General features: G+C 36.6%; 1 protein-coding gene across 2 annotated transcripts in view; it reads left to right on the forward strand.

The window, feature by feature from the left end:
• The first annotated feature begins 5059 nt into the window (after nucleotides 1-5059).
• The window catches only part of LOC117914381 (DEAD-box ATP-dependent RNA helicase 13), a 42534-nt gene continuing 21802 nt past the window's right edge, over nucleotides 5060-25791 (forward strand). The window contains exons 1-7 of one of the 2 annotated variants that reach the window (XM_034829696.1): nucleotides 5060-5286; nucleotides 5773-6033; nucleotides 7134-7309; nucleotides 7619-7807; nucleotides 21574-21750; nucleotides 22597-22985; nucleotides 25409-25589. In XM_034829696.1, coding sequence (XP_034685587.1) covers nucleotides 5139-5286; nucleotides 5773-6033; nucleotides 7134-7309; nucleotides 7619-7807; nucleotides 21574-21750; nucleotides 22597-22985; nucleotides 25409-25589 — 1521 coding nt within the window. In that variant the 5' untranslated portion in view covers nucleotides 5060-5138. The remainder of the gene's footprint in view (nucleotides 5287-5772; nucleotides 6034-7133; nucleotides 7310-7618; nucleotides 7808-21573; nucleotides 21751-22596; nucleotides 22986-25408; nucleotides 25590-25791) is intronic. The other variant, XM_034829697.1, reaches the window with a different exon arrangement.

The following is a 25791-nucleotide window of genomic DNA, read 5'->3' on the forward strand; positions in this document are numbered from 1 at the left end:
CATTGGATCTTCTTTGCAGAATGCTACTTCTCAAATCCAGTTTTGATGAAGCCGAGCAGTGAGCAGAAAGCACACAATGATGGAAGCAGCAACCATGGCTTCGAATCTCTTCACCCATACGCTCATGTTAGCACCACCCACCAGTTCAGGCACTACCAGTTCGAACAGAACCCTAGCTTCCTTCTCTCTCAGAGCCAATCTCCTCTTTCCATACGTCGGCGGTGGCATTGCCTCTGACTTCTCCAGACAGAAAATCTGGCCTTCGTCTCTCTAATCAGCGTCGTTTTCGGGTTCTCATTCTAAAAGAGGTGATGTCACCATGGTCATTCCTTTTACAAGAGGAAATGAACTAAACTGCCTTATTGGAGTAGACAAGACCTGCAATTTTGTGTGGCCGACTTCATGAAAATGCCATTTTCAAATGACACTTTTGATGCAGTGTTTGCAATAGAAGCCACCTGCCATGCACCAGATGTGTTTGATTGCTACAAGGAGATTGGTGTTGGTGACCAAAGCCATATGTTCGGCTATGCCACCGATGATATTCCAGAGTTGATGCCCCTCAACCATGTTCTTGCAACAAAGCTAGGTGCTCGCCTCAGTGAAGTCTGCAAGAATGGCACCTACCCATGGTTGAGACCTGATGATAAAACCCAAGTAATTGTCAAATACCACAATGATGGTGATGCCATGGTTCCAATCCGCGTGCACACTGTCCTCACTTCCACCCAGCATGACGAGATTGTCACCAATGACAAGAAGACCATCTAGAGTTCAGAATCTCATCTCTTGCTTTCCATCGCCTCAAAACCCATAAACCTTGCGTGCATGTGATCACCTCGCATGGGAGTGGCAAACCCCTCTTCCATTTGCAGTTAAGCCTCTTCTATATCCACACCACTGCCCACTTCTCATTTGCTCACTGATTCATGCCTAATTGGTGTCTCAGCTGATTCGTGTCCAGCTGGTGCTCCTTGATTGAGGGATTAATCAACAAAATTTATAACCTATTACACCATATACTAGGGTAGCAAAGACAAAGCTACTATAGCATAGTGGCTCTAGGATCGTTCACTGGGATGAGTTTTCACTTCACAAATGATATTATTTCAAAGATGAATTGGTGCCTTTTCATTTCAAGGTTAGCTTTAAAAGAAGACAAAAAGATATTTGAATGAAAAAGGAAAGGTTTTAAACTAACCAAAAATAGTAACTGATTTTACTTATAAAGAAAAGGTTTCTTGGAGTTTAGATCACTGGGCTCAGATTCCTCATACAAAAAGGGAGTTCCGGTCACTTGTTTCTTTTCCTCACATTAGAGAATTAACATAAAGTCAATTCTCTAACAGGTGCTGCACAAGTGCATCCCTCAATTGGATTTCAGCTTTAATTCTCTCACTGATGCACCTTGCAATGGCTCATACTTCTCACCTAGCACTTGCCATTCAAGGTGATCTTTAACCTTGGATTACCCGTCAAAAGCTCGCAAGAGATAACTAATGGATGTCTCCTTGGAGTCCAAAAGCTTACCAAGTGTTGGCTAGTCTAGAAAATCCTACCTTCAAGTCACCTACCAGAGGCTCGCAAGGGGTAAACTAGTGAATCTCCATGGATGGAGATCACTTGCCTTACCAAGTGTTGGCCCAGGTGATTTAAAGGAGTTTTAAGTTAACTAAAAAGATAAAAACCATTAACGGGTCACACTTTCTCTTCATTAACAACTAAAACAACAAAACTTCCAATTTATGCATGAGGAAACTTACCCGGTTGCCTTGGCTCCAAGAAACAAAGAGCTTAGCCTCTCATCCTCTGAGGAAAAATCCTCAGAGTTTGGTTGGCTAGAAAGAAAACTAAAGAGAAAACAAGAATATAAAGAAGAAACAGAGCAAGTGCCCTGTTCGTTAATTTCACATATATTTTTGGTATATTACATATATTTCTCCTATATATTTCAACGGATGCAAAGGAGTTTATATAGAGAAGTTTTTCCAACCTTCCTAGCTAAGAAATCTTATGATTGGTGGATTACAAGGAGAAGAATGGAAATTTATACAAAAATATATAAAAGAAAAGATCTCGTGTGGAGTCGGCAAAACAGGGGAAGGGGTGTGCGAAATTCGCACACCTGATCAGGAGGTATGTGAAATTCGCACACCATTCAGAAGGTATGCGAAATTCGCACACCATTCAAAAGGTATGCGAAATTTTCGCATACCTGGAGCAGTTTTCTTCCGAAGGTCATAACTTCCTCGTTTCAGCTCCAAATCGTGCACGGTTTGAAGCGTTGGATTCTTGACTTCTTGATCTTTGAAACGGTATATAGCATGTAAAAAATGGACTTCAGGAAGTGCTCCAAAAGTGCCAAAGAATACTGCAGCTGCTGTCCTCTGTTTTCCTCCTTGCTTCTCTTTGCTTCTCTTTTGCTTTTCTTTGCTTTTCTTCTTTGGTTGGCTTGTCTAAGTAGCTCCTCCATCATTTGGCATGCTTGAATTGATTCATAAGCTGATATAAACATGTAAACTTGCCACAAAATGGTTAAAACCAATTACTAAGGACCTTAATGAATTAATTGGGTTAAATGAATATGATTACTACACAAAGGTGCTTAAAACCATTATAATTAGGTCTACAAAATAGCACGTTTTGGTAGTAATCACTCACCACCTTTAACATTTTCTTTCCTCATATTGACCACCTGTCCCTCCTCCACTACCCATATCCCTAACCCACAACACCCATTGCCATGCCCACATCCTCATAGCCACCATACCCACCATTAACAACCAACTTTCACACCCGCCCAGCTAATCACCCTCTCATCTTTCATACCCAATCTGCCACCTCAACCTTCATACCTATCAAACTCATCACCCCCTGCGGACCTTCAAGCATTCAGATTTCTTCCACTATAGATCTTAAATGCATTGCTTCGGGTATCAAATACCATGCAGGGTTCAAGCCTTTGCTTTCCAGAATAGTCCGGGCTCTCTAAGGCTTTCCTTATAATTGCTCAAAGTGTTCGTGATGCGCCACTTGGAACACTACATATGTTGGCTATGGGAAAATGATTATGCTATAAAACAAAACCCCGTCTTGATTGAAGGTATGTTGTTCTTAAAAGTCTGGGCAACCTTCACAAATATGACTGTGGGAAAAAGTATTGGGTTTCTCCAAGGCCTATCCTCAGCAAGTTGGCATGATCCTTAAGAACGGCTGATTGATATTTCTGAGGATGGATACTCGGGCGTCCAAGTTAGAGTAACTCCGATGCGCATGGAGATCATCATTCGTGCCACTCGAACTCAGAATGCTCTCGGTGAAAAGAGAAGAAGGATCAGGGAGCTGATTTTAGTGGTTCAGAAGAGAGACATCATGAAGCTATGGAACTTCCAGATATAGCATCTTCAGTCTCCAATAGTATATTGGAGCAAATTTGCAATTTAGTTGCCAAGATGATGAACAATTTAGCGGTGGATGCGCTTTTTGTTTACACAAAGATCGGGCATATGGCATCTCTCCTATCACATTGCCAACCTGACTGTCAAATCTTTGCATTTTCAAGCATGACATCTGTGAGAAGGTGTCTCAATCTACAGTGGAGTCTTCTTTTAGCAAAGGGGTGCATGGTTTGGTGAAACCATTTGAGTGAATTTGCTACAAAAATGACAGTAGATGTGACACAAGCAGAGGAAACAGGATGAAAGACCGGACTCAAAGGAATAAGCCCTCATTCCTGTCGGCATCACTCTACCCTGGGCCCGCCCTACATGTTTCCAATTTGCATAGCCACCTTTGGCATGCAACCTTTGGGCCTTGTGTCATTTTTCCATTCATTCCTCTTTGATTTTAAAAATAATTTCTCAAACTCCATTTTTTAAATAATTTTCCAAATTCTAGTTTTTTTAAATAATTTTAATTCTTCAAATTTTCATCCTTAGAAATTTTAAGCTTACCAAAAATCCCATTTTTTGATAAAAATTTACCGTCATTTTCTTCGGCAAAAGAATTTTCGCATTTTCCTTTATTTTTAAAATATTTTAAAATAAAAAAGAATTTAATTTTGTAAGTCCAAATGATGGAATTTATAGAATTGACTCATTCAAAATAAATTGGGCTTTGGTGGGGGCCCAACATCAGTGAATGTTTTCTTAAAAAAATAAATTTGAGTGAAGTGTCATGTGTGCCATTGGTAGTTTCTTATCCTGTTTAATGATGCATGTGACATATTTTATGCTTTTTATTGTGCACTAACTTTATTTTATGATAACGTTTTATTACCTACTGCCAAAGTACGCTATCACTCTCATTTTGTTTATTTATTCGTTATCATGACTTGCTTTCGATTTATGATCATTTTGGTATTAATTGATCTCCTAGTTAATTGTCATGCTTGCCACACCTTATTTAGTATAAACCCGTTTCTAAGGGGCTTAGAGGGGTGATAGAATATTTACCGTACCTTTCCAGTAAGTAACTTGACCCTCGGACCCAGACTCGATTTTTCACATACCTGTTTTTTCTTTAGGAGTCATACTTAATGTTTTTCTTTTTTATTTTGTTTTTTCCTTAAAAAAAAATGGCGACTCTAAGTCTTTTTCTAAAAATAATGTTTTGACCAAACAAATAAAAAAAGGAGTTTCGCCATCGAGTGAGAATGCATCAAACGAAATATAGGATCCACACTATATTATTTTTGTGTTTGTATTTCAATATATATTTGGTAAATATTAATTTGTATTAAGTTAAAATGATGGTAAATATTTTAAAAATCAACATTTAACCATATCTAAAAAAATTTGAAGTTTCCAAAAAATGTTTGTTTAACAATACCAAATTTGGCGCATAAAATCATCTGTCAAAATCCTAAATAGTATTTGAGTGGACGGAATTTGTAATTTGACTTTGGTGAAATTCAAAATTTTTATCTAAACATTAAAAAAAGTTGATTAATTTTTCTTTTTTGGAAGTATTTTCATCCCGCTGCATGTCATGCCAAATTTTCAATTATTTTTTGATAAAACCATAAAAGCCCTAAAGTAAATGCCGAGTGTATACTGGCGGCAGTTGGACATTATGCAAACTACGAAACACGAAACGGTCTCTTAAGGTTTCCGAACAACAGGGACTGAAGCTGAAGCATGGCGGCCAAAACCCCTAACGCAAGAAGAAAACGAACAGCAGTGAATCCAGACCTCGAACGGCTCGAGTCGCTCCCATGGAACCCATCTCTTCCCGACGTTGATGACCCCTTCTCGCTTTTCGTCGGATCCGACGAGCTCGAAGGAGGTTCCTTTCTATTCATATCTTCTCCTTCCTCCTTTAATTGTTATGAAACCCTAGAAAAGGGAAGAATAGGAAATTGGGGATTTCATGTTAACTGACCAGACTGGTTTTGGGTTTCGCTCTGTCGAGGGATTCCGAGTTTTTCACTTTCACTACTGTTTGGTGGCAGAGATAACCGAGGAAAAGGGCAAAATCAAATATTCAATTTTTTTGTTTCGTGTATCTCTGCTGTATTCATCTCAACTTAGGCTTCCATTTAAGCTCAGATTGAATGGGGTTTTTTCTCCGGTCTCCTATTTTCCTACAATTTTTTTGGGCCACCACACCGGTGCTTTACCCTTTTTTTTTTAAATAAATTTTTTATTGTTTTATTTTTTACTCTTTATTTAGCTTTACATGGTTTTTCTCGGGAAACAAGTGGAGAATCAGGTTTTTTTGGGTTAAAGTTTCTTCACAGTTGTAATTTTTTTAGGTTCCGGATGATTGTAGGTTTTCTGTCTCTGGAGGAGATTGATGAATCCGAGTACGGTCTGGAAATTCATGAACCCGGACCAGAAGATAAAAAGGGGAATCCTAAGCAATCCAAGAAATCAAAGAAGCGAAAAAGTAGTGGTGACAATGATAGTTCCGGAGATGGGGTTGAAGATGGAACTGAAGAAGAAGTGGTTGACAAGAAGAATATTAAGAAGAAGAAGAAGAAGAAGAAGAAGGTAACAAAGAAAAACCAGACAAATGAAGAATCTGCAACTGGTTAGTATTATATTTATTTCAGATTTCAGTGAGTTGAACAATATTTGTGAATGTTAATCTTTTGGTAATTTATATCAATTTCAGTTCAGTGCTAAATTTGGCTTGATTTATTTTGATCCCTTTACATGTTAAATGATTTGGTAATTATCAATATCTCAGTTGGTGTAAACTTAGCTTGATTATTTTTTTTTATTTTTTATTGGAAATTGCAGGGATACTTATAGTTTGACACATTTTTTCATGTAAAATCAACTCAAAAGAAATTGCTGGGAACTTGGGAACAAAGGAGAAGACTATTATGTTCTTATAATTTTAAATTAATCAATGCCCAACTGGTTAAAAGTTTTTTTTTTATCTGCTTTGGGATTCGGTTAGGTTGTACATTGGGGATGGTTCTTTGTTGATGTTAGACTTTATAGATTGTTTAGGCTCTCTGTAGGGCACGGTTGCTGGCTTTTGTGTAATCTCACGTTTGGTTGCTTCATATATATACTTTTTTTTCTTTTAATACAATCTTTATTTGCCTATCAAAAAAAAAAAAAACAAAAATCAATGCGCAAAAGATACTGTCCAAACATGATGTACTCTGCTGTTATATGAAAAAATAGTCCAACCATAAAGAAAACTTGAAACTTTACAAAATTGAAATCACTGTTATTAAAATACTCTAAAAGACTACTTTTCTAATCCAAGAGAGCTTGAAAAATATATTTTCTATTAACAGTTAATAGTTGAGGCACTTCACATATGGAGAATTTTGTCTACTCCTTTATTGTGTTTGCCATGTGGCTCATGCTGTGGCAGTACTTCAAATTTTTTTTTTTTACATGCTAATGGTTGTGCAAGTCAAACTCAGTTTGGTGTATTTCAACATATGTACATATTGCTATGCAAATTAATGTTTCAATGTTAGGCTTAGCTTGATATATATTTATCTTTGCATATTGGTATGTCAATTTTTGGGTCAGTGTTAAACTTTGTTTGGTGTAAGAATGTTGGTATTTTTTTTAGCTACACAGTTTTCTGAGATGGATTTTATTGTTGAGAATTTTATATGACTCTAAACGGTATGTACTTTGCAAATGCTGTAAATGTGATAGTAGTTAGCAATGACAAGGATGATGTGGAAGGGGACTCTGTTGATGAAGCTGAGTTTTATGAGTGGAATGAATTAAGACTCCATCCATTGCTCATGAAATCCATACACAGGCTTGGGTTCAAGCAACCCACACCGATACAGAAAGCTTGTATTCCTGCTGCTGCTCATCAGGGAAAGGTTGGTAGGAGCCTGTGAAGTTTCATTTTGGAGAACTCTTTTTTAGTATTATCTAATGGAAACAAAAAATTTCAGAATGAAGCTGGCTCAAAATTTGAGAAATCCTTTTTTTTTTTTTTTTAAATAACACTGCAATTCTAATTTCTTAGACAAAAGTTGGAAACGAAGACATGGGAACTGACTTTCATGATGTTAAAAACTTGTGAATGCAGTTTTGGATCATTTTTACTTTATGTTTTTTGAGAGGATGTTGAATTGAGTTATGATGGTGCTTGGTTTGATTTTTATCCATATGTATTTATGCGATAGGATGTTGTTGGTGCCTCGGAGACAGGATCAGGTAAAACTCTTGCTCTTGGTTTGCCCATTTTGCAACGTCTCCTTGAAGAACGAGAAAAAGCTGCCGAGCCCCTTGCAGAAAATGGTGAGGAAAAGTATACTGAAGGAGGCATTTTGCGGGCTCTGATTATTACTCCTACAAGAGAGCTTGCACTTCAGGTACTCCTAATTACTGTGATCATTGTTTTAGTTCACAATCTATTATTTGCTTGAGTATGGTATGGAATTTGAGTAAGCATGACTTGTGCATTCATCACCAAAACTATCTCAATTTTCATTTTATTCATTTGGCATAAAATGATGTGGTGACCCACTTTGCACCCATGGTCAATCCATTATCAAACTATAATTTTTTTCTTTCATAAGTAAGCAAGAAAATATTATTAACAATAGGGAAGGAAACTATACACTACAATGCATAGGACGTATATAATGGGCGCCTCAAGGCAAAAACAAAAGAAGTGGAAGAACACAAAAGATCACAGCTGCCTCTCATCTAGAGTCTACCCAATCTATGAAGCCAATTAAAGGCATTGAGCTTTCCTCCGTGTACAAGCTAACCCAAGATACAAGATTACCAAGGAAAGTGTGTTTTAGCTCTTGAAATGTGTACTCCTTACTTTTGAACTCTTTGGTTTGTTTCACTCCAAATTGTCTAGAAAATGCATATGGAGCGACTCTCCAATCAATGAGACTCTCCAAATCTTCTTACATTTTATACCCACAAAAGAGTCATGCCAATTTTAAGAAGTCTCATTGCTTGTAGAAGAAAGGACTCATGCAATGTTGAACAAAGAGGATAGAAGATACCAAAGAACCCTTACTTTAGCAAAGTAAAGGAGGATGTGATCTATTGATTCCTCTTCATTTTTACAAAGGATACATCTATTCCTCAACAATCATCCTCTCTTCTAAAGCTTATCCTTGGTCAACACTTTGCCTCACCTAGATTCCCTAGTGAAAAAACTCATTTTTGATGGAACCCATGATTCCAAATGATGGCCTATTGCAAAGGAATTGCATGCCCTAACTCCAAAATTAAATATAAAGATTTGATAGAAAAGGCCTCTAAAGAAGAATAGAATTCTTTTCTCTTAGTTAATTCAGAAGTATAGTATAGATTTATAGGTGTGAAAGTTGTAGGAAAAAAAAAGGAAGGAATATGTTACAACTATAAAATATGATCCTACAAGCTAATAAATATAAAAAAAAAAAACAGAAAGTCAATATCCTAACTATTTACATGATTAACTCCTATGTAAAGATAGTTACAAAGCCAACAAAAGAAAAGAAATCAAATGCCAGTTAGTACAGGCTTTCAATCTATGTATCCAATATTTTCCACACCCCCCTCAAGTTGGTTTGAAGATATCCATCATTCTAGTTTGCTGATTATTGGTTGAAATTATTTTCTTGGAAGTCCTTTAGCAAGCACATCAGCTAATTGATTTCTTATTGAGACAAATTGCAGGCAAATTAAGCCATTCTCTAGCTTGTCCTTAATGAAGTGTTTGTCAACTTCTACCTGTTTAGTTTATTATGTTGCACCAGATTGTGGGAAATGCTAATAGCGACTTTATTGTCACAATAAAGTTTCATAGGGCTCTCATTAGCCACCTCGAGCTCCTTCAAATAGTGATCTTAACCACATTAGTTCATAGATCCGTTTTTGCCTTCGCACTTAATCTAGCAACAACATGTTGCTTTTTGCAAGTTCCGAAATTTTTGCCAACGAAAGCGTGTACTTTGAGGTAGACCTCCTATCACTTATTGACTTGCCTAGTTTGTATCAGTTAAGGCTTCTACTCCCAAATGGTTGTTCTTAGGAGAATAAAAGTCCCTTTCTAGGAGTTCCTTTTAAGTACCTCTAGGTCCTCATCACAACATTCAAATGATCTTTAATTGGAGCATGCATATGCTGACTGACAACACTTATAGCAAATACAATATTAGGTATTTTGTGGGACAATTAAATGAGCTTACCAACCAGCCTTTAGTAGCTTTATCTTTCCACATTAGTTCCTTTTGATGATGTTTTGAGTTCGTGATTAGTATCCATTGAAAAATCTCTTGGTTTGCATCCTAGCATATCGGTTTCCTTAAGTAGGTCCAAAATATACTTCTCTTGTGATAGGAAAATTCCTTTCTTTGATCTTGTCACTTTGCTTCCAAGGAAGTATTAGAGGTCACCCAAAATTTTAATTTCAAACTCCTTTGCGAATTGTCTCTTTAGATTTTCCATTTCAACAAAATCATTACCAGTCAGGATGATATCATCCAAATAAACAATGAGGATAGTAACTTTACATCCATCTATATGTTTGTGGAGCATTATACATATGATCACCTTGACTTTGCACATATCCAATTCATGAGCTAATGTGAATTTTTCAAACTAGGTCCTTGGAGATTGCTTCAAATCATAAAGAGATTTTTGTAGTTTACAAGTCTCCTTTCCAAGAGTTTTTTCAAAACTTGCGAAATGCATTCTTTACATCTAATTGGTGCTATGACCAATCTAAATTGGTAACAAGTGATAAGAGAACTTTGACCATGTTCATTTTAGCAATTGCTGCAAAGGTCTCTTAATAGTCTATGTGTTGAAGCTGATAAAAAAAATAGTCTATGTGTTGAAAAAGATAGGATCAGCTGAGATAATTAGCAAGATATTAGGAGATTTAAATGTACAAGATATTAGGAGATTTATTTTTTTGTAATTTGTTGGACTGTTGTATATTGTTAGGTTGTTAAGTTGATTCCTATTTTTGTGTTGAGAAAAATCTCTATAAAGAGGATGCCGTGTATAAAATTTTAAATATAGAATAGAATAAAAAAAAAATATATCATTTCCTATTCTATTTGCATGGTATCAGAGCCGCCCTAATTCAACCAAAAAACCCTTGCAATTTTTTTTTTCCTTCTGCGTATTTCTTTTCCTAACCAGTAGCCATGTCTGATGTTTCTTCTAAGTCAAACCCACTTGTTTCCTCTTCCAGCCCAACAACTAAACCTGCAACCCAAACCCATAATACCGAATCCCATCCTATTCAGATTACCACCATTCGCCTCAATGGTGACAATTTTTTAAGATGGTCTCAATTAGTTTGCATGTATCTTAGAGGGAGGGGGAAGATCGGGTACTTGACTAGAGACAAGGTGGCACCGGCATCGGAGGATCCTCTGTACACAACATGGGATGCAGAAAATTCAATGGTGATGACATGGCTCATGAACTCCATGAATGAGGAGATCGAATCTAATTATATGTGCTACTCCACAACCAAAGAATTGTGTGACAATGTGAATTAGATGTACTCTGATTTGGGTAATCAATCCCAAGTGTATGAACCGACCCTTAAACTTGGTGAGATTTGGCAAGGAGAAGAATCTGTCACCAAGTACTTTAGTTCGTTGAAGCTTCTTTGGCAGGATTTGGATCTATTCAATGACTACAAATGGAAGTCCACTGATGATGCTAATCATTACAAACAGACTGTGGAGACTCATAGGATTTATAAGTTTCTTGCTGGACTCGATGTAGAGTTTGATGAGGTTAGAGGACGGATTATTGGCAGAGTTCCTCTTCCTAAAATCAGCGAAGTCTTTGCTGAAGTTTGAAGGGAAGAAAGTCGCCGACACGTAATGTTGGGAAAGAAATTTAATAACGGAACTATTGAAAGTTCTGCTCTTAGTGCTGCTGAAGGTTCTGCCAATAAAACAACCAGTTTTCAGCGAGGGCTTGGAGAAAGGCCATGGGTCTGGTGCGATTATTATAACAAACCGCGCCACACTTGAGAAACTTGCTGGAAAATCCATGGAAAACTAGCAAATTGGCAGAACAGCAAGTCTGGAGAGAGAAGCAATCATTCAAATCCCAAGGCCAATGCTACTATCAATGAATCAGAGTCAAGTCCCTTCAGTAAGGAGCAAATGGATCACTTTCTGAAACTGCTAAAATCCAATTCTCCATCGGGTGTTCCTAGTGTTTCTCTAGCACAAACAGGTAGTGCACCTAATGCCTTTTCATGTTGTTTCAATTCTACTCCATGGATAATTGATTTTGGAGCTTTTGACCATATGACTAGTTTTTCTAATCTATTCTCCACTTATTCACCATGTTTTGGTAGTGAAAACATTAGGATTGCAGATGGTAGTTTCTCACCTATAGTCGGAAAAGGCTTGGTAAAATTATCCGAGAACATAGATCTTAAATCTGTTCTCCATGTTCCAAAACTAGCATGTAATCTTTTGTCTGCGAGTAAACTTACCAAAAACTCTAATTGTTGTGTTTTTTTCTATGATTCTCAGTGTGAATTTTAGGACTAGAACTCAGGGAAGAAGATTGGAAGTGCTAAGTTGATAGATGGCCTTTACTACTTTGATGATGTTTTCTCCAATAAACGGGCTCAAGGCCTTAGTAATGTTAGTTCTCTTTTTGTTTATGAACAAATAATGCTTTGGCACTTAAGACTAGGACACCCTGGTTTTCTATATCTTAAACATTTGTTTCCTACTTTGTTTAAAAGATTGGATTGTTCATCTTTTTATTGTGAAAGTTGCTATTTATCTAAGAGTCATCGTACTACTTATTATCCAAAACCTTATGTTCCCTCAAAACCATTTAATTTAATACTTAGTGATGTGTGGGGACCTTAAAAAATTACAACTATTTCTGGAAAAAAATGGTTTGTTACCTTCATAGATGATCATACACATTTATGTTGGGTTTATTTGATGAAGGAAAAATTAGAAGTTGGAAAACTTTTTCAAAATTTTTATAACATGATTGAAACTCAGTTCCAAGTAAAAATTGGCATTTTTCACACTGATAACAGAATTGAGTATTTTAATGAATTTTTGGGTAGTTTTTTTGAAAGAAAAAGGTATCCACCATCAATCTACTTGTGTGAATACCCCTCAACAAAATGGTATTGCTAAAAGAAAAAATAAACATTTATTTGAAGTGGCTCGTGCTATTATGTTTTCCATGAATGTTCCAAGATACTTTTGGGAGGAAGCTATTTTGACAACCTCCTATCTCATTAACCAAATGCCTACTAGAATTCTTAAGTATAACACACCACTAGAATGTTTTCAAAATATCTTTCCTTTATCTAGAATGTATTTTGACTTACCCCTAAAAGTTTTTGGCTGCATTGTTTTCGTTCACCTACCTAATCATAATTGGTCTAAACTTGATCCAAGGGCAGAAAAATATGTTTTCATTGGGTATGCCTCTAATAAAAAAGGGTATAAATGCTATAATCCCCAAACTAGAAAAATGTATGTGAGTATGGATGTCTCTTTCATTGAAGATAAATCTTTTTTTAACAAAAATTCTCTTCAGGGGGAGAATGATGTAATGGAAGAAAATTTTTGGGATTTATCTCCCACTCCATTACCAAATACAATTTTAACTACTTCACCTTTTATTTATAATCTTGAGGAACAATGTGATAAGACCGACAAAAATTCTAGTCATATAGTGCCAAACATTACTGTATCTGAAACAGGGGGAGAATTATTACAACCAAATACTGAGCGTTTGGTTTATACTCGGAGAAAGACTCATCAAAAGAGTCAAAGTCAACCTGTTCCTCTTGGTAATGACCAATCTTGACCGTTAGGAACTGAAGCTCCTGATATCACAGGTAGTCCTACTCCTAACCTACCTTCAATTCCTTTCATTTCTTCTTAGACCTTGATATTCCTATAGCCCTTAGAAAAGGTACACAAACCTGCACTAAATATCCCATTGCCAAATATCTATCCTATAAAAAACTCTCTAAAACTCATAAAGCCTTTACCTAAAAAATCTCACACATGTTGGTTCCAAGAAACATTCAGGAAGCCCTTGATGATCCAAATTGGAAAGTAGCAGTGATGGAGGAGATGGATGCTCTTAAAAGAAGTGGTACTTGGGAGTTAGTGGATTTACCTAAGGAGAAAAGAACTGTAGGTTGTAAGTGGGTCTTTACTATGAAATGTAAAGCTGATAGGGGCATAGAACGATACAAGGCGAGACTAGTAGCAAAAGGATTTACTCAAACCTATGGTATTGATTACTAGGAAACTTTTGCTCCTATAGCCAAGATAAACTCAATCAAAATTTTGCTATCTTTGGTTATAAATTTCAACTGGCCTTTACACCAGTTATACATAAAAAATGCCTTCCTAAATGGAGATTTGGAGGAGGTAGTATTTATGAACCTACCACTTGGATTTGAGGAGAAGCTTGGATCAAACAAAGTTTGCAAATTAAAAAAAATCCCTATATGCTCTCAAACAATCTCCTAGAGCTTGATTTGAGAGATTTGGAAAAGCTGTAAAGAATTGTGACTATTGTCAGAGTCAAGCTGACCATACTATGTTCTACAAACACAGTAAAGATGGTAAGATTGCTATTCTGATTGTTTATGTGGATGATATAGTTTTGACTGATAGTGACAAAAAAGAGTTGGAGAGATTGAAAAGAAGACTTGCAACAGAATTTGAAATCAAGGATTTGGGAGCCTTAAAGTACTTCCTTGGAATGGAGTTTGGTGGATCCAAAGAAGGTATATTTGTAAACCAACGTAAATATGTCCTTGATTTACTTGGTGAAACAGGACAACTAGGTTGTAAACTAGCCGAGACACCTATTGAACCCAACAAAAAATTGCTGCCCTCCCAAGATGATGAAGTGAAGGATAAAGAACAGTATCAAAGGCTAGTTGGGAGGCTGATTTACTTGTCACATACGTGTCCGGATATTGCTTTTGCAGTAAGCATGGTGAGCCAGTTCATGCATGCACCTAGACAACAACACTTTGATGTTGTTTATAAAATCCTTAGATATCTAAAAGGGTCACCTAGAAGGGGTTTACTGTTTAAAGGTCGTGGGCACCTACAGGTTGAAGCATTTATAGATGCAGATTGAGCTGGGAGTGTAGTAGATAGGCTTTCAACCTTTGGTTACTACACCTTTGTTGGTGGTACCCTTGTCACTTGGCAAAACAAAAAACAGAATGTGGTGGTTAGGAGTATTGCAGAGGCTGAGTTCAGATTAGTTGCTCTTGAAATCTGTGAGGTGTGGTGGATTAGACAACTATTGGAAGAATTGAAGATCTCAATTACCCTACCAATGAAATTGTACTGTGACAACAAAGCAACTATTTTAATAGCTCATAATCGCTCATAATCCAGTACTTCATGACCGAACAAAGCATGTGGAGGTAAACAAGCACTTTATTAAGGAAAAACTCGAGAATGGACTGATATGTATGTCGTATATTCCTACTATTGAGCAAGTGGCTGATGTGCTTACAAAAGGAATTCCTACAAAGTAGTTTGACAGACTAATTGGCAAGCTGGCTATGGAAGATATCTCTAAGCCAACTTGAGGGGGAGTGTTGAAAAAGATAGGATCGGCTGAGATAATTAGCAAGATATTAGGAGATTTAAATGTACAAGATATTAGGAGATTTATTTTTTTGTAATCTGTTAGACAATTGTATATTGTTAGGTTGTTTCCAATTTTTGTGTTGAGAAAAATCTCTATAAAGAGGATGCCGTGTATACAATTTTAAAAATAGAATAGAATAAAAAAAATATTCATTTCCTATTCTGTTTGCACTATGCCATAGGTGTGAGTGAATCCCTTTACAATGAGTCTCTCCTTGTATCTATCAACAAACCCATCGACTTTGAATTTTACTGTAAATACCTATTTATAACCTATAGTCTTCTTCCTTAATGGTTGTTATACAATCTCCCATGCCGTTTTTGTTTTTTTTTTTTTTTTTTTTTTGTGCAGGGCCTTCATTTCCTTTAGGATCGCATCTCTCCACCTGGGTTTTTTTTAGAGCTTCCTATATGGTTTTAGGAGTACTCACATGAGAAAGATTAGTAGCAAAGGCTTTAAACGATGAATTAAGTTGATAATAGGAGACAAAATTGGAGATAGGGTGTTGAATGCAGAATCTAACACCTTTTCAAAGGGCTATTGGCGCATCAAGATTAGATGGAGATTCTTAAACAAGGAATCCGATTTGGACTTACCTGAATTAGTCAATTTCATCATGTTTGGTGTGGAGGATTGGTCATAAGGAAGATGTCCCTTACCTCTCTTCCTTCTAGCATATACTTGCAGCTCTCTTTCTCTCTCTATTTCTTTGTGACTCTCATTCTCACAAGTTTGATTCTGAATAGGCATAGGCATAAATGATGTAGGGACATTCTCCCCCTCATTGGTTTGACCCATATTTCAGAAGGTTTTTTCGTAGGAGATATTGGTAGTGGAGCTGAAATTGGTAACACTGGTAATGCTTCCCAATACTGATCTTCAACACAACTCTCCTCCTGAAGAAAAGTTGGGATGAGATATAGTTTATTTTCGAAGGTGACACCCATTGTCACAAACAATTTTCATGTAGGTGGATGAAATTACTTGTAACCCCTTTTGAGTTGGAGAATGCCCAAGAAAGGACATTTGTTTGATTTGGAATCCAATTTTCTTTTACTATGATTATGGTCATGAACAAAGGCGGTGCATCAAAATATTTTCAGTGGAAGAGAGCAGAAAACTGGGAGCTAGATATAGGATAACATTCTTTGAGGGTGTTTATTGGTGTTTAAACTTTAGAACACGAGTTGACATCCTATTGATTAAATAAGATGTTGTCAAAATAACCTCTCCCTAATAATGTTTTGGTAGTCCATTTGAAACATTAAAGCACTCGTAACTTCCAATGAGTGTTGATTCTTTCTCTTAGTCACTCCATTTTGTTGGAGAGTATCAACACAAGAGGTTTGATGGATTATCACATGGTCACTAAGGTACATTCCTAACACATTGGAAAAATATTCCTTTCTAGTGTCAATCCTTAGGATGTGAATTTGGGTTTTGGACCATTTTGTGAAAAATCCAGAATATTTTTGCAGTTTCAAATTGGCCCTTAAGGAGATGAGTCCAACATACTTGTGTGTGGTTGTCAATGAGCACAAATGGAGTTGGTTGTTCATAGCTTGTAAGTTGTAATGGACAATGAGTATGGCGATGTTTGGGCATTTCACATTTTTCACACTAAAAATTTGAAATGTTTTTATTTTTGAGTAATGATGGAAATAACAATTTTAGATAAGTGAAATTTTGACGTCCTGCCCTACAGTGCCATAACTGAATCTCATCCTCAAATGACAAGTAAACCTCAAATTGTTATACCTTAGACGAATATCCCATAGCTTTGGGTTCTTCTTCCAGAATATGTAGGTTGTTCACTGCTTTAGCACTGTCAAGCCTGCTCCCTGAACACTGGATGTGAAATTGATAAAAAGTAGGAAAAAAATTAGTCACAATTTAGGTCTTAAGTGAGTTATTGAAATCAGATTGCAGGACAACTTTGGAACATGTAAAACAGAGTTCAAAATTAGATTTTCTGAAATTTGAATAGAACCTTGTCCAACCACTAGAGACAAGGGTCCACCAACAATGTTAACCTTTTAATGACCAGAACATGGATTATAGGAGGAGAAGAAATTTTCTGAACCAGTCATATGATGTGTTGCCTATGAATCAGTGATCCAAGGGTTTGATTTTGATGTATGAAGTGTGGTGAGAAAATTACAAGTTTGTGCCAAGTGGGGCGATAAAGAAGGATTAACATTGATTTGTGATTGACTCATAAACCTGTACAAATGCTTTAGCCGCTCTTTGGTGAATAGTGGAAATTTTGAATTCCCCAAATTTCCTGCAACTTGGGTTTTTGATAGCTCAACAATTGCTTGAAAGCCTTGAGGATGAGAGGTCCTCCTCATGAAGACCCCTGTTATTGTTACCCGAGAATTTATTCCCTTTGTTCCATCCTTGTTTTTATTTTTGTTGCAACCTTCTTGTTACATTGTAAGATAGGGAAGCTGCCTACTTCCTATCTGGGTTTCCCTTTGGGAGCCTCTTATAAATCTTTTAGGGTGTGGGATGTAGTGGAGGAGAGATTTAGGGAAAGATAAGGGATGATGTGGAAGAGGCAATACATTTCTTAGGGTGGGAGGCCTTACCTTGATCAATAGCACTTTATCAAGCCTTCCAATTTAGTTCTTATTCTTGTTTGTCATCCTAAGAAAGGGTTTGTTCAAGATTTGAAAAGATCTAAAGAGACTTTTTGTGTGGAGGTGATGTGTTAGAGAAAAGCCCTCATTTGGTTAATTGGACCATTTTTTGCTTGGGAAAGAAGAATGGGAGTCTTGAAATTCACAACCCCTTTGTCTTAAACAAGATAGTGCTTGGTAAGTGGTATTGGAGATTTGCTACAAAAAGGAAATTTTTATGGGAACAAGTCATAATAGGGAATACGGAGAGGAAGAAGGTGGAGTGGTGTTCAAGAGGTATGAGAGAAGGATATGGAGTGGGGGTGTGGAAAGTCATCGAAAACGAATGGTAGGTATAAAAATAAGGTCTCCCTTTTCAATTGGGAATGGGAGAAGGTTTAAATTTTGTAAAGACCTATGGTGCGAGGATCTAACCTTGGAACAGGCCTTCCCAAACTTATTCTCTTTTGCATCTAACGAAGATGGTTGGTAGCAGAGGCATGTGAGTAGGTTTGGGGAAGGGGGTGGTTGGAGTCCTCATTTTTCAAGGTAGTTTAATGATTGGGAGCTTGATGAAGTGATTTTTTTTATTTTTTATTTTTTATTTTATTTTTATAGAAATTACAGTCATTGTCAATTAAAAGGGTAGTGGAGAACAAATTGAGTTGGAATGAATCTAAAAGTGTCAATTTTTCAGTCAAATCCCTTTATTATTCCTTCTCAAGGGGATATTGAGAGCCTTTCTTGGCTAGTGTAGTGTGGAGCACTTAGGCACCACTAAAATCAGTTTCTTTGCTTGGGAAATGTCTTGGGGTAGAATTCTTACTCTTGGCCAACTCAAAAGGAGGGGTTGGACTCTTTTGAATAGGTGTTATTTGTGCGAAGGTTAGGAGGAAATCACAAACTACTTGCTTTTGCATTGTTCCATTACAGGAATGTTGTGGCAACTGATTTATTCTCTTTTGGGAGTGGTTTGGGTGATGCATTCTTCAATTAGAAGGAACCTGTGGGTTAGCATGACTCTTTTATGGGGAAGAAAGTATGGAGGGCCATTCCTTTGTGCTTGTTGTGGACTATTTGGAAGGAAAGTAATGAGTGTTTTTAATGATGTTGAGTAGTCTAACCAAACCATTAAATTGGATTTTATGTATACTTTTGTGAAATGGGCTAAGGTGTATATGGAGGACCATACAATGTCTATGATAGATTTTGTAGATTGGTTGCACTTAAAGTAAGGAGAGGTTTCTTGTTTTTGCTCTTCTCGCCTATTTTGGGCATTTATTTTATACTTCTTGTGTACTCTACCATGCCTTCTCTTAGGCACTTTTATTATATTTTCTCTCTTACCTATAAAAAAATAAAAAATAAAAAATAAATAAAAAGTCATTAGTTGCAACCTTCTTTCCCCTTCTCTAATTATGGAGTGCACCTCCCTCACGAAAGGAATTAGGTCCTTTCCAAGAACTTGATTTCAGGCTTGATCTAGTTCTACATTTAGACCTGCCAGGAAATCACTCTCTGTCTTTCTATTGGACTTGCTTATATTTTACACTGCCCTCTACGCATGTCTAATCATAATCCTAATAAACATTCATTACATTAAAATAGACTATCACAGTCATATTACCTTACCTTGTGATACGAAGTTGACCCTTCAATTCATAGAGTTGAGCATCATTCCCTTTATTGGAATAGGTGAGCGTCACAATCTCTTAGATCTCTCTAGCTGTGGAGATGATAGAAGAACCAACAATGAAAAGGCTGGCTGAGAATTGTTTACGATAAAGGTTGACAAGAAGAGGAAAGACTCTACAACTAAGAACTCTTTAGAGCTTTGATACCATAAAGAAAAATAGGATTCTTTGTTTTGATTAATTTAGGAGTATATATAGATTTATGGGTCTGAGAATTATAACAAAAAAGGAGAATATCTTTCAGCTGTAAAATCTGATCCTTCCCTGCTAATAAAGCATAAAAACAAAAAGTCAATATCCTAACTATTTACAGGATTAACTCCTCAAAATCTGTTATATATATATATATATATATATATGGAAATGGTTAAAAAACCAATGGAAGGAAAGAAGAAATCAAATGCCACTAGTACAAGCTTCAATCCGTGTAATCCAACATTTTCCATAGCCTTATTTGTGTAATTCATCCATACCACTCTAGCCTTCATTGGCCTCTCTTGAAGCCTTGATAAAAATGTCTCTATAACATCAATCTTCCAATCATTCAGATGTCTACCAAAACAAGGATTCCAATGGCTCCCTTCACCTGGACCATCCCAAACATCTGCTACCCAAGCCTCTTTAGATGAAGCTAAGACATATAAGGAAGGGAAAGCCATGTAAAGGGGTTTATGTCTGCACTACCTATCCTTTTAAAACTTCACCCTCCTCCCATTTCTCATCTCATAGGATACTCTGGAGTCAACCAAGTCCCATTGTTTCCTGATGTTTTTCCAAACTCCCCACCCATATCCCTCCCTTACTTTGCAAGAACACTAACCTCCTTTCTCCTCTCCATACTTTCCTTTAATGACCCTTTCCCAAAAGGCTTCTCCTTCAGAAGCATATCTCTAATTCCATTTCCCATGAGAGCCCTATTAAGCAAAGAAAGGGTTTTGATTTCTAAGCCTCCCTTTCTTTTCTCCCTGCAAATAATAGACCATTTCACTAAATGCATCTCTTTTTTTCTAAAGCTCCTCCTTTTCAAAGGAAGTCTCTTTGAATCTTCTAAAGCCCTAATCTGACCTTTCTGGGCATGCTAAACAAGGACATGAAATAAATATACAAATTGAACAAGATAGTTCAAAAGGGATATAAAATAGATAGGCAAACTGAAAAAGATACTGCAAATTAGGGTCAGCCTTCCCCTCTTTGAACATATGGCCTTTTCCATAATGAAAGTCTTGTACGATTTTTATTTTATTTATTTATTTATTTATTTTTTTCACTCTATCCCAAACTGACATTGCTTTGAATGGAGCCCCTAAGGAAAGCCCCATATAAGTAGTTGGAAGCTCCCCAAACCTACAACCCAACTTGAGAGCCAAATCTTCCACAGTAGCCAAATGTATAATCATTTTATTTTGATGGCCTTTCTTGGATTCTCTTGGCCCCTCCTAGAGAAAGTTTCTTTGAATCCTCTTAATGCACTCAACCACCCCTACTGGCATCTTGAAGATGGGCGTGAAATAAATGGGTCTGCTGCCCTAAAAGAATGAATGAGGGTAATTATCCCAACTAAGGAAAGAAAGCCTTTTTCCAAATATTTGAATGAATGAGGGTAATTATCCCAACTAAGGAAAGAAAGCCTTCTTCCAAATATTGAGTCCTTGGATGCTGCCTTCATGTTTGGGTGATGAAATATTTTTATATGAAAAGGATCCAATGTAAATTAGAGTGTTTAGTTGGCAGACAATATTATGCCTCTTCGTAATTAAATTAATTTCTTGATGGGGCTTAGTTTCTTTGTCACTGTTCTAGCTTCTTCGTGAAGTCACAAGTCATGCAGTTCACACTCTATGGATAGTAGAAAACTGTCAATTGCTTTGGTTAATTTTGCAGGAAGCATAGCTCTTCACTTCCTCACCCCCCTCACCTACCTCACCTCCCCCTTTTCTTTTTCTGTGGGTTGGGGCTATTGGTGGGTGCTGGTGGAAGTGCTTGGAACTTGAGAATAAGGCTAGCTGATTCTGAACCTGGCCAAAATCTGATGGTTTTATTGGCTAGCTGCAAAATAAAGGAAAAAAAATTGTTTTGTCAATTTTGTTGAACTTTTAAAGTTTATGGTTGCTTTCTTAGTTGTTGATCATGCATTCTTAATTTGGAGTTCTCTACCTCTTGTTCCAGGTTACTGATCATCTAAAGGAAGTGGCCAAGGGTACCAATGTTAGGGTGGTCCCAATTGTTGGTGGGATGTCAACCGAAAAACAGGAGAGGCTTTTAAAAGCAAGGCCTGAGATTGTTGTTGGAACTCCGGGAAGGCTATGGGAACTAATGTCAAGAGGAGAAAACCATCTTGTTGAGGTTGGTAACTTAATGCTAATGTATGTTGTGAGATTGAGTTTTTGCAGGAAGTTCGTGTCACCTTTCCAAAGTACTTTTGGCGTAGTTTTCTTTATTGTTAATGTGCATTAAACAAATGACTTGTTTAGTTGTTTCAGAAACCTTTTTTGGGGTAAGGGGTTGGGTAAGGAATGTGAAACGTTCTAAGTTGAGTTCCATCAGGGACAAAAATGTTGGGGGAAAAAAAAAATAAGAAAGGAAAAACCCCTCCAAATACATTTCTGAAGTGTTCTACCCCTGACTCGGTGGGTTTGTCTGGTAGATATTTGGCTGTTTTATATTCTGTAGTATTTGGGGTAGAGTTCTCTATTACCAAGAATGTCTAATATTAACTTTCTATTTCATTTCTCTACTGTCAACTCCAAGGCTCCTAGTATAACAAACCTCACCATCATCTCTAGCACCACTAAAGTTGCCATTTTTGCCGTCACATCAGATCCATACATCACCAGCTCCAGTTTCAATTCATCTTACTTCTAGCACCATAAAACCATCACTGTAAGCTACACCACCTCCACCACCTCCTCTTCTAGTACCATCTTTGTGAGCACTATTGCTACCACTGCATCATTTACATTTGCCATGTCTAGCATCACTATGAATCTATGATTAGTAAGTCCTTAACTTCAGTTGATGTAATTTAATTCAATTCAATTCAATTCAAATGAGTTCTAATTATATCTTTCAATTCCATGTCCTCTCATCTGGACACATCCATGGAATGCCCTTTATTCACCTTCCAATGCTTTATTTGGTAGGATATCTAGATTGAATAGTATTTTATCTTGACTCTTTTTACTTTTGCAGTTACATTCATTGTCTTTCTTTGTATTGGATGAGGCTGATAGAATGGTAGAAAATGGCCATTTTCATGAGTTGCAGTCAATAATTGACATACTTCCAAAGACCAGTGGTTCTATGGAAAGCCTCTCCCAAAATACAGAGAATTGTTTGACAGTTTCAAACATCCAAAGAAAGAAAAGGCAAACATTTGTGTTTTCTGCAACTATTGCACTCTCTGCTGATTTTCGTAAGAAGCTGAAGCGCGGAGCCCTGAGATCGAAGCAACTGATGAATGATGGGTTGAATTCTATAGAAACTCTCTCTGAGCGAGCAGGGATGAGACCTAATGCTGCCATTGTTGATCTGACAAATGCATCAATTATGGCAAATAAACTTGAGGAGTCATTTATTGAGTATGTACAGTTCATATAGTTTACCGTACCTTAAGAATGGTCTATGGTACCTGAAATTCTTATCTTACGTTATTATGTCACAAAATGCCTATTTGGTTTGCCAATTTGACCTTCTTTAGTTATGTCTTATCCTATGATTTTCTTTGATATGCATGTATTATAGTATTGCCCAAATTTACATCTCAATGCCGTATAATCTTTTTTCTTTTAGATAGAAATTGTCTTAGTATAACCTTGAATGGCCTTCAGATAAGAAATATACCTCGTACATTTGAGACATCTTCTATTTGATTTGCCTTTGAACTCTGACCCTGACTACCTTCATACTTCAGCAATTAATCCGTCTGTTAAGGTTATCTTCTGATTTCTGATCTTGTTCCTGCCTGGATGCTTTTTACCTCTTTGAAAAATGTTTAAGATGCTTATTTCGAAAAACTAAATAGCTTGGGGTGTCCTTGAATTTGTATTCTTGTGGTCATGGTTGTATGTTTTTGTCTCTTGGAATGGGGAGAAGCATGCAGTGTGGTGTGAAGTTATAGGTTCTTTTGCTTGTCCTTGTGCTTGTGTGATGCGAAATTGTTGATTATATATAAATTTGCACTTGTTGAATGCTTGGATAGGCCCATGGGGTTATTTATCAAGTTGGAACAACTAACTGTTAGGAAATGTTGTTCTATTGTCATGACTAATAAGTTCATATAGAGTCATCAAAGGGCCCATCAATATCTTTGCTAGGTTGATATTTAAAACTTTTTCTTCCTTTTATGATGCTTGAAACCTGATTGCGAATTTTGATCCAACTTTAGATGAATGCTGATGCTTCAAACCTGAATGCAAATTGATATGAAACTGCATGTTTATCAAAAGAAAGAAAGAATCAAACTTGGATCAAGACTCAGTCAGTCTATTCCACCAGCATTGGAAATTAACATATTTTATTTTTGATTAGCTTAAAAGGATTGAATTTCTTTATCTGTATTTATCTCATCACTCCCCCCTCCTCTTTTTTTTTTTTTTTTTTTTTAATTTTAAATTATAGGTAACAAGGCAAAACTGATCGAAAATACAAAAAAATATGCCTATACCTATCAAAGAAAGCAAAAAATAAAACAATAAAAAAGAAAAGAAAGGAAAAGAAAAAAGAAACTGCACAACTTACAGAGAAAATCCAGAAAATTCGCAACCCAAGGCTGCACTACACATCTTAGGTAGGTACAAAGTCCTTGAAAAAAGAATACCAAGTGTTTAGCCCCTTCTTGGGAATAAATAATCTCCTTCTTAGTTATCAACGTGGAGAAGGAAAAGAACTATCCTTAGTCACTCAAATATCAATAATTCGATGGATCCATGCGTTGCACTTTCATAGACCTCTTTCCTTCTTAGACACTCACAAAATCTCAATTAGAAAGTCATTCTCGACCCTTAAATTTGAAAATCTCAAAGATTTGGCCTGCAACAAACCCTTAAAGAGAACTTCAATCTCCACCTCACTAGCTATATTCTCTTTCGCAAATTTGGAAAATGCAATTAGTATTGTACTAAAATGGCATTCAAAACCCCTCAAATTCTAAGCTATCCCGAGTTACCCAATGAACATCCATCAAAATTGAACTTTATAGAGTTGATCAGAGGTGGAAACCACTGAGGTTGAGTCTCCCCATGTAACTTCTTGGATCAACAAATGTGATTCCAATCTAGCATTAACAAGCTCAAAGGGGGTACCAATGAAGGTATCTGTGGCAGAAGTCCATGAAGAGGTATAAAAATAAACCCAAGTTTCAAAAAAATGCAAGTTTCAAAAAGATCTCTCTGTCCAAAAATTCCGACATTCTTCTGTCACCAAATAGTTCAAATCACAGTGAAACTAGTCATATGTCATAGAACTTAACTCTCAAAACACCCCTAAAATCTCTCAGGGTAATAATCATCATGTCTGTCACACTTCTGGGGGACCTAGTCAATCCTAGCAACTCTAGACAGTTTGTTTCATCACTCTATTCATCCACCATGTTAAATAAGTTCTTTATCTTTTGAAAGAAAAGGCACATCCGAGAACATCAGAATTTGAACTTTGTGACCTCATTTCCCTCTACCCTTTTCTTTTTTTGATTGGACTCATTTCCCTCTACCCTGGCTACATCAAAAATTCAAAATTCAACCTCATAACCTGAGGTCACATTGGAGCCTACCGGCTGTAGTTTGTTTGTAATGGTGTTTAACATAGTTGCTTAATATTCATTCATATCCTTGGTGCTTTCTAATTTCTAAAACAGAAAGGAAAATTACGAGAAATTTCTGCCTGGAGACTAAATATTTCCGTGTTTCTGTTTTGTACTATAATTCATATATTAATATCTGTCGCCTTGCTTCTTGCATTTCTGTTTTGACTTCTCAATGTAATACTTGAGTACAATATTTTGCAGATGTAGAGAAGAAGATAAAGATGCCTATTTATATTATATTCTGAGTGTCCATGGACAAGGTCGGACCATTGTTTTCTGTACATCTATTGCAGCTTTACGCCATACTTCTTCCCTATTGCGCATTCTTGGAATCAATGTTTGGACCCTTCATGCCCAGATGCAGCAGCGAGCACGTTTGAAGGTTTTTTTTTTTTTTTTTTTTTTGCCTTTGTGTGCATATGTCAGTCTTTTTTACCTATTTGAAGGAGTGGAGCAGATTGGTGGTAAAGACATATTTCTCAAGGCATTATTATGATCTAGTAGCATTAAGCGGGTCATTACATCTTTTTTACTGTTCCATTTTTCTTTTTCATTTTCACCTTAGTCTGTCTTGTATGCTTGTC

Source organism: Vitis riparia, chromosome 5 (assembly GCF_004353265.1).
Source record: "Vitis riparia cultivar Riparia Gloire de Montpellier isolate 1030 chromosome 5, EGFV_Vit.rip_1.0, whole genome shotgun sequence".
Taxonomy (NCBI): Eukaryota; Viridiplantae; Streptophyta; class Magnoliopsida; order Vitales; family Vitaceae; genus Vitis; species Vitis riparia.